At 42.8% G+C, this 10014-nt stretch overlaps 1 protein-coding gene across 1 annotated transcript; it reads right to left on the bottom strand.

Annotated features, from left to right (window-relative positions):
• Positions 1–1542: 1542 nt before the first annotated feature.
• On the bottom strand, positions 1543–8672 carry hgh1 (HGH1 homolog (S. cerevisiae)). Its single transcript, XM_036131046.1, has 10 exons — positions 8526–8672; positions 7047–7173; positions 6787–6925; positions 5878–6015; positions 5379–5530; positions 4519–4619; positions 4170–4268; positions 2732–2823; positions 2537–2659; positions 1543–2443 (listed from the first exon to the last, which is right to left on the bottom strand). The coding sequence occupies exons 2-10, from the start codon at positions 7154–7156 to the stop codon at positions 2222–2224; spliced, it is 1176 nt and encodes a 391-aa protein (XP_035986939.1). The 5' UTR covers positions 7157–7173; positions 8526–8672; the 3' UTR covers positions 1543–2221.
• Between the last annotated feature and the right edge of the window lie 1342 nt (positions 8673–10014).

Below are 10014 nucleotides of genomic sequence, written 5' to 3'. Positions count from 1 at the left end.
ACAGAACTTTAACGCGTTCTTATTAAAATGCTTGGTGTAAAAACATTTTTTTTTTTTTATATTTCCTGTTTACCTTCGGGTTACAGATGAACTGCCTCACAGATTGGAGGAAGAGGAGGTGAACAAACTAAGAAAAGGATGTTTGAACGTCTGACGCCCCCTTCTGGTCAGCCTGGGTATGTTAAACCCACCAAACAGCAGAACCGGTCCAGATTAAAATATGAGGAGGAACAAAGCAGCTTCAGACGCCATATGAACTGTAGGAAATTATATTAAACGGAGCCAAGGCCCGAATCCATGAGGCTCCAAGAGAAATCTGGTTTTGGGGCCTTTATTGCTGCCAATAATATGCATTTATTAGCAAATGTCACACGTGTTTTGATTGTTTTCTATCAAGCATAAGCAAAAATTTTGTTTTGGAGCCAAAACAAAATGGAATTTATAGTAACAACCCTGAGAATAAACTCAAAGTTAGTTTTCTATTAACAGCCACACAGACATAGATAAACATTACTTTACCAAAGCTTCTAGTCAGAGTGTCTCATGTTACCCTGAGCAACCTCTATAGTTATGCTGCTATAGGCTTAGGCTGTTGGAGGACATCAGGGTCTATTTCTCTCACTCTGCTGAGTTCTCCTACTGCTCTCCAATCTGCATTGTTTGCTGTTATTTCAGCTTTTAAGTTTTTGTTTTCTGTCTTTTTTCTCTACATAGAAGGTACACCTGGTCTGGCGTTCTGTTAGCTGTGACATCATCAGGGGAGGCAGATCATCCTCTATTACCATCTACCATAGAAAGTACTCCTGGGTCAATGTGAGCTTCTGTGCTTTCTGTGTCTCTGCTCTGTCTTCTCCAACATAGAAAGTACTCCTGGGTCAATGTGAGCTTCTGTGCTTTCTGTGTCTCTGCTCTGTCTTCTCTAAGCCCCAGTGGGTGGAGGCAGATGAGCGTTCACACTGAGCCTGGTTCTGGTTCTGCTGGAGGTTCTCCTCCCTGTTAAAGGGGAGTTTTCCTCTCCACTGTCGCTTCATGCATGCTCAGTATGAGGGATTGCTGCAAAGCCATCAACAATGCAGACGACTGTCCACTGTGGCTCTACGCTCTTTCAGGAGGAGTGAATGCTGCTTGGAGAGACTTGATGCAACCTGCTGGGTTTCCTTAGAGAGGAAACTTTCTCACCAACCTGGAGGATCTGATGGAGTCTGACTTTGGAAAGAGACTTGATGTGATGTGATGTTAATTGGAGCTATAGAAATAAAACTGAATTGAACAATATTTATAATTAAGTAAAATTCTCTATTATAGATCATACCTGGATTTTTGCTTTAATTAAAACTAAATCAAAGTAACAGAAACAATAAATAACCTAAATGTCAATACTGCATATATTTTACGCTCCACTATGTCATACTTACTGTAGTATCTGCCACATAAAATCCTAATAAACAAAACTAAAGGTTGTTGTTGTATTACGGCAAAGTGGGAAAAAGTTAAAGCAGTGAGAATACTTTTGGCATTCCCAGTTTCAACAAATACAACAGCTGACTTTATCCTTCTCTCAGCATATTTTTCTTTATTCTTCTGTGGAAACAGGCTGAAATGTGACTAATATGACATTTAAAGCTGGTTTTTGTTTTAGTCTGTACATTTAAAACAAGATAAGAGGGGAAATATTTGACACTCCAGATGAACCTGAAAGCAGCTCCTACTGTTAAAAATACTGTGTGAAATAAAGATAAATTTACAAAAAGTGTGAATTTATTTTAACACTAACAGGGTTTACATTAAAATAAAAAATAAAACCTAAAACCGCTCCTCTTGCTCTGGTTCTGGTCAGTTAGGAACGAGACGTTTCTCCATCCAGTCTTCGTTTCCTCCTGCTGAGGGTAGGACTCTTCAGGAAGGTTCCTGTGAAGACGATCAGGAGCTGGACTGCAGCTACAGGAAGTGAAGAACAGTCACAGGAAGTGGAGAACAGTCGCAGGAAGTGGAAAACAGCCACAGGAAGTGGAGAACAGCTACAGGAAGTGGAGAACAGCCACAGGAAGTGGAGAACAGTCACAGGAAGTGGAGAACAGCCACAGGAAGTGGAGAACAGTCACAGGAAGTGGAGAACAGCTACAGGAAGTGGAGAACAGCTGATGAAGACCACTTCAGGAGATGACAGGAGGCTCTGGCTCCTTGCAGGTCTGGATCTGGATCCATCGCGTCTCTGCAGCTTTTACTCAACGACTTCCCTCTCTTTCTCTCCATCCGTTGCTCCAGCATCCCGTTTCTGCTCCTCCTCTTCTTCTTCTTCTTCTTCACGTCTCATCCTCTCCTCCTTCTCCAGCTCCTCCTGCTCCTTGGCTGCAGCCTCCTTCAGCTTTTCCTCCACGTCCTGCGGGATCTCCACCTCCATCAGGTTCTCCATGCCCTGCTCCGGCTCGTCGCCTATCAGCACCTGCAGAGACGGACGGTTGGGGGGGGGGGGGGGGGGGGGGGGTAAAGTCAGACCTCAGCTGGAGACGCTCCTCAGACTCCTGCCGCTCCTCACCTGGATGAGCTTCTCGCAGGCGGCGGCCACGTGAACGTCCTTCTCCCAGCGGTGGAACTCCCTCATGATGGGATAAACGTTCTTGTGTCGGAGCGTCTGCCGGCCGGCTTTGGTCGCCGTCAGCTGTGTGAGAGACGCAGAGTGAGCGGCGCGGCCTGAAAACCTCAGAGCTGGGTGGCGTCGGTGGTTCCGTACCAGCAGCAGCGTTTCCAGCAGCATCTTCCTGATGTCGGGGTCTCCCTCTCGCTTCTTGTCCTCGGGGAGGTACTGCAGGTCCACAGGCAGGCCTGGACAACAAATCAGCTTCTGAATTATCCTCCTGGTGCTTTTACTGGACCTTTGAAAACCCGGGGACCCAGACGTGACCCTCTGAACCCCGACACTAAGCAGAGACGTTCTCTGCAGCAGGAAGATGTTGGTTCCTCAGATCGGAGCCAAATAGAGAGAACGAAGCTGCAGCTCTGATTGGAGGATAACATGAAGCACAGCGTGTCTGAGCGGCTTGTTAACGCCATCAAACTGCAGCACAGTTTCCTCTCTGCTCAACAGGGACCCAACAGCAGCGCTTCTCAAACAGTGCGCCCCCTGGGGGACGTTTGGAGGTATTGCAGGGGGCGCAAGAACAGCCTTGTCTTTTTGGTCCAGAAAATACAGGATGTGTCACCATGGTGATAACAGCGCCCCCTGCTGTTTGGTCTGTACCTGCAGTCGGTAGTATGATTATTACTATTAATAAACTTGATGTAACTGAAGTTTGTCTCTGATTTTATTAGTTTGATCTTTTTTACCATATCAGGTCCATATAGTTAAATAGTTAAAAGCTGACTGCAGGTACAAGTCAGACTAAAAGCCATTTATATTGTTATTAATATAAAAAAAGTGAAGCAATATCAAAATATTCTAGTTGTTATAAACTATTGTAAAATTATATATATATATATATATATATATATATATATATATATATATATATATATATATATATATATATATATATATATATATATATATATATATATATAAATAAACACTGTCAAATCAGGTTGTAATAAGTTGGGAAAGTGAGCTGCTTCCATCCTGCAGACCGTTTAAGGTCTGCAGTTCTGAGTGGACTTAAAGTGAGTCGAGGTCTCATTCTCTGCAGAATTGGGCTTTATAGTTTATTAACCACATAAAACTTACTATGAATTTTGTTTTTAGCAACAGTAAACAGTAAGTTGCCTAATGATCCTTTTTCTCTGGACTTTTCAACATTTCTGAAAAGTACCAGGGGGGTGAATACTTTTGTATTTTAGTTTTAAAGCCTAACCAGAGGCTGGGTCCAGGTGAATCAGGCCAGATGGCCGACAGACTGGACCACGTTTTCTTTTAATTCTATCTAAACATCCTTTAATGTTCGGTCTGTGCTTAAATAAATCTGAAATAAAAGAAATAAGATTTTCATTTTCTAGGAAAATTCATTTTGGGTTTAAATTTGTGAGGCAGAAACATTAAAGCTAACAGAGATTGAAATATTTCCCTCTGTGTGGATGAATCATTACAGTAAACAAGTTTCCCTTTCTGAACTGAAACGATAAATATACTTTTTGATAATGTTTTATTTTTTTCTGTGAATGACGGAGCAGAGACTTGCCGTCGTTCTCCTCCTCCGTCAGCTCCTCCGGTCCGGCCAGCGGCAGCAGCAGGAACGGCAGGACGTCCACGGCGTCGCTCAGCAGCCACTCATGATGCGCTGCAGGTCAGAGAACAACGTAAATTAACCAACGAGACCGAAATAATCCAGAGAAAACAGCCGGATCGCTCAGATTCCTCCGTTTAGACGGCGAGCGGCTGCAGCCGGACACTGATGGCCGGTAAAGGAGCGGCTGACAGCACCGACTGCAGGAAATACCTGCTGATTCATGAGAAAAGGGAAAACTACAGGAACCGATCCCAGACAGCGGGAATGAGCCGCGTTTGTCCGTCAGGACGGCGTCTCTCACCGTGGTCGAAGCAGCAGTTCCTCAGCGTGCCGATGACTCCACCCCTCCGCACCACCGACGCCTCGTACTGAGTGAAGGGCAGCAGCCGCTGGATCACACACCTGGAACACACATCTGCATCAGATCAGCGGGAAGAGGTCTAAAGTTGGCCCAGATAACGCTCCGTCTCTGCTGTGGAACAGAAAACAGCAACCAGGGAAGAAATCCTCTTTATATGAGGATATTCCTGTAAAAGGCAGGTAATCATAATCTGCACAACTTTTCATTTTAAATCATGTTGAGTTGTCATTTGTGCAGCTGATAAGGGAGCAGAACAGTTTTTTGCAAAACTTTAAAGTTTAGCATTCAAACTTATATTTGAATACTAAACTTGAGCCTCAATGCAAAATCCCACGTTCCCCCGTAGAGATACCAAAGTCTGCAGCTTTAGTTGGAGTTCATAGAGTGATGGTTTCTATGCTGACTATCCAGAGAGGACGAGGAAGTCTGGAAAATAGTAGTTTGAGAGAAGCGCTTTGGAGATCTAACCACCCGGCACCCTGTGGGGAGATTAAAAAGCCCTCCGCAGTGAACCCTGTAATTTACTACAATAATGTGACTAATGCTGTTTTTCAAACCCCTAGACTTTGGTAAATTTCAGGTTACTGTAGTTTCTGCTCCTGTTCTGACCAGCATTTTTACTCGGATGTCCTCAGATGTCAGTCCTCCCAATTTTCTGAATATCTGCACCACCAGGGTACTGCAGTGGTCGTGTAAGTCTCACTTTTCTCCACATAATCAGCTTTGTAAACGTGTCAGACAAACATCCTGCAATAGAGACGTTAAGGTTAGACAAGCAGACTTCCTGGTCACAAGCCCACCTGTTGTGGTCCATTATGTAGCTGCGGCCCTGGGGCAGCTGGGTCAGGTTGGACAGCAGGGGGCCCAGGTAGTGCAGTTTGGCCTTTTTGTTGTAGCTTTCATTGCAGAAGATCTCCACCAGCTTGGCCAGACCAAGCTCTTCCTGCAGGACCTGAGGGGAAAAAAAACAGCAGAACCTTCACAACCTGACAGGTGAGAAGAAGCTCCACTTCAAGGCCGACTTCAGTTTTATCTTTTTCTGCAGCTGAATTTAAAACCTAAAAGATGCAAGAAGAAGCAAAACAAAAAGAGTTATAGTGTCGGAAATTATAAAACCTGATTAAAAAAGAGAAATTAAACATGAGAGTAAATAAAATCATGAAAGGGAATTATAAAGTGAATTTTGAACGGACTTTAGGAGTCTTCTCCCTCTGCATTTTAATGAGGGAGAAAGGAGGGAGGAAACAGTCCAAACCGTTTAAGTTTGTAAGCAAACAGGTGAGGGAAGCAACAGAACACCTGGAACACGACCCTGCAGGTCTTCTCAAGGCGGCTCAGGTTGGACAGGATGGTCGAGATGTGGTCAGAGAACAGGTATTCTGGATCCTGCAGCTTCTTTAACAGCACTGGAAGAACGTTGACCTCAGAGACCAAAACCTGAGACAAACAAAAAGGATCTACAGTGAAACAAACTCAGACTGCAACAAGTGAAAAGCACCAATTCAGTTCTATTCCATTTATATAGTTCATCTGCCTCGACCCACTGGGGCTTAGAGAAGACATCTATGTTAGAGTTCATAGAAAGTACTCCTGGGTCAATGTGAGCTTCTGTGCTTTCTGTGTTAGAGAAGACAGAGCAGAGACACAGAAAGCACAGAAGCTCACATTGACCCAGGGTACTTTCTATGTTAGAGAAGACAGAGCAGAGACACAGAAAGCACAGAAGCTCACATTGACCCAGGAGTACTTTCTATGTAAGAGAAGACATAGCAGAGACACAGAAAGAACAGAAGCTCACATTGACCCAGGAGTACTTTCTATGCTAGAGAAGACAGAGCAGAGACACAGAAGCTCACATTGACCCGGGAGTACTTTCTATGTTAGAGAAGACATAGCAGAGACACAAAAAGCACAGAAGCTCACATTGACCCAGGAGTACTTTCTATGTTAGAGAAGACAGAGCAGAGACACAGAAGCTCACATTGACCCGGGAGTACTTTCTATGTTAGAGAAGACAGAGCAGAGACACAGAAGCTCACATTGACCCGGGAGTACTTTCTATGTTAGAGAAGACATAGCAGAGACACAGAAAGCACAGAAGCTCACACTGATCCATATAAACATCTTCAGTCATTTTTCTTCCCCTTGTTTTGCTTCTCATTCAGGATAAGTAATTCAACATTTGTTAGCGCAGAATAAGACGCTCACCTGGTGCAGCGTCTCATCAGCTGACAGGTTGATCAGGACGTGGTAACAGTCCTTCACTATGGCAACAGAGGGATCAGAGGTCAGCGCAAAGACAGCTGCTATTAGGTTAGGTTTAGAGCGGAGGAAGCGGCAGCCATCACTGGAAAAAAAAGCAAATATACTCAGAGCGAGAACAAAGAGTTTTGATTAAAATGTTCTTTGTGTTGTTGATGCTCATAAATCTGAGGTAAGCGCTCAGATAACCAGCCTCAGCGTCTCACCTGGTTCCAGACAGTCCCAGGATGTACTCTGTGGCCTTTCCCTTCACATCTGGCCGGGTGCTGGGAGTCAGGAAGGACAGCAGCTCTGTAGCCTCAGTGTCGCTCAGCATCTTCTGAACTGATGTGTCTGAACAGAGATAAAACTCACAGTAAACCACCAGCAGCAGCTCAAAGTGATCCGCAGCGCTAATCAGTAACGCTGAGCGTAAATAAAACAGTCAGTGCTTGGCACAAGGCGTGTTAATGTCAGAACAAACACTTCACTCCTCCTGAAAGAGCGTAGAGCCACAGTGGACAGTCGTCTGCATTGTTGATGGCTTTGCAGCAATCCCTCATACTGAGCATGCATGAAGCGACAGTGGAGAGGAAAACTCCCCTTTAACAGGGAGGAGAACCTCCAGCACAGGGGTTCTGCAACCTGTGGCTCTTAATAACTTTGACTACAAATTCTATTTTCATTATGGTATTTAAATGTAATAATGATAATAAATGCAGGTTTTAGCAGTTTTTTCTTGGACTAATTGCTTTAAATTTTCCCAACAGAATGATGCTAAAAGTGCCAGTAATATTTAATTTTAAAAATGTTTTAATATGTTGGGAGTTATGACTTTTTTTTTTACATCATTATCCACAAATATCAACATCCCATCCATCCTCTTTTTATTAAACCTCAATATAGACATAAAAGGGCGTTTCTTTAACGATGACACGTATTTCCTACAGCAGATCTTTATCAAAAATTATAACTTGTCTTTTTTTAAAAGGCCTCCGACTGAGTTTAATTCAAGTGGACTGTAGGAAAAATGACTCTTTAGACTGTAAAGTTTTCAGGCCTCTGCTCCAGCAGAACCAGAACCAGGCTCAGCGTGACCCACCGGGGGTTTGAGAAGACAGAGCAGAGACACAGAAAAGCCGATAAGCTCTGATACAGGAATACTTTCTATGTGAGAGAAAAGTAAAGGTCAATGGCAGCAGTAGCTCCATCGGTGGCTTCTTCTAGGAGAGAAACACAGTTAAGCAAATAAACTCTGAGCATTAAAAGCTCAGAAAGCTGCTGTGTCTATGAGAGAGACGGGGTTAAACAGTGGAAGACACGTCCAGCTGGATCTTCTACAGGAGAACATCAAGTTATATAGAGGATATAAAGATTAACATTACAGCAAATATTACAAAACTGGAGAGTAGTAGGAAACAATTTCAATTTCAACAATTTCCCCCTGGAATTATTAAAGTATGTCTGAGTCTGAAAATGTAGCAGCGTGAAGGAAAGTGGTCATTACAGGCATCAGTAGAGAGAAAGCTCAGTATAATTTACAAACCTGTAAAAATGTAAAATGATTGTGTAGGAAGATCTGTTGAAATAAGCGCCTCATCAGCTGATTTTCACACTGGATCTGCTTTGTTTTTGGTCATGTTTATGCTTATAAACATAATCAGGAATATAATCAGGTTTGATTTGTAAAAAATAATAATAATCACCTTATAGTCGCAGCAGCAGGACTCCTCCTGTTTTCATGTCGCTGGATCTTTTACAGAAATTCCTCCAAGATTCAGATTCAAGGAGCCAGAAACATGTGGACACGGCAGACAGTACGTCACTTCCGGGTTCTTCTTCTTCTTCTTTGGGTGTAGTGATGCAAACAACACATCTGCTCATTACCGCCACCAGCTGGTATGGAGGAGCTGAACGTCAGGAATTAAATCTCATTTAAACGCGATGGTTTAAGATGATTAAATATTAATCTAGTAAATCTAGTTTCACTTTAATTCTCTTTAGGGTTTGGATCAGCTGTCTTCTCTCCATCATACTCCTGACAGTGTTATATAATATAATGTCTATCTTCACCTCCACAGTACTCACATTATCCAATGCAATCTTTGCCTTTAACAAAGTGTGCACTGATAGATCCTGTGTTCCCAAATCTGAACATGTGAAATGATTTCTCTCCTCATCCTGTAGTTACTGCTTACGTTTATGAGTAAGTGGTAATACTTTCTACTTACGTTTGGAATCACTACTTAATTATGAAACCACGGTTGTTTTCTTTCTTTCTCCCACTTCTTCAGTCAATTCTCCTTTATTTTCTGTTTTAACACATTTCTTGTGTTTTACTGAAGCCGATAATTAAATCTACTGATCTGTTTCCAGCGACTTTACAATCATATTTGTCATTGCAAGGCTGCTGGAGGACATCAGGGTCTATTTCTCTCACTTCTCCTACTGGTCTCCAATCTGCATTGTTTGTTGTTATTTAAGCTTTTACCTTTTTATTCTCTGTCATTTTTCTTTTCATAGAAAGTACACCTGGTCTGGTGTTCTGTTAGCTGTGACATCATCAGGGGAGGCAGATCATCCTCTATTACCATCTAACATAGAAAGTACTCCTGGGTCAATGTGAGCTTCTGAGCTTTCTGTGTCTCTGCTCTGTCTTCTCTAACATAGAAAGTACTCCTGGGTCAATGTGAGCTTCTGAGCTTTCTGTGTCTCTGCTCTGTCTTCTCTAAGCCCCAGTGGGTGGAGGCAGATGAGCGTTCACACTGAGCCTGGTTCTGGTTCTGCTGGAGGTTCTCCTCCCTGTTAAAGGGCAGTTTTCCTCTCCACTGTCGCTTCATGCTTGTTCTGTATGAGGGATTGCTGCAAAGCCATCAACAATGCAGACGACTGTCCACTGTGGCTCTACGCTCTTTCAGGAGGAGTGAATGCTGCTTGGAAAGACTTGATGCAATCAACTGGTTTCCTTATATAGGACATTTTTGACCAATCTGTATAATATGATTGAATTTGACTTTGTAAAGTGCCTCGAGTTGACATGTTTCATGAATTGGCGCTATATAAATAAAATAAAATTTAATTTAATTTAATTTAATTGAATCAATACAAGAAACGGCTGAAAAATAACCTAATAAAATACATCTCATTATAAACGACTTGATCTAATCTTATATCTCTTTATAATCTCTTTGCAAA

The sequence above is a fragment of the Fundulus heteroclitus genome, unplaced genomic scaffold, assembly GCF_011125445.2.
Source record: "Fundulus heteroclitus isolate FHET01 unplaced genomic scaffold, MU-UCD_Fhet_4.1 scaffold_408, whole genome shotgun sequence".
NCBI lineage: Eukaryota > Metazoa > Chordata > Actinopteri > Cyprinodontiformes > Fundulidae > Fundulus > Fundulus heteroclitus.
This window is presented reverse-complemented; position numbering and strand designations above follow the sequence as displayed.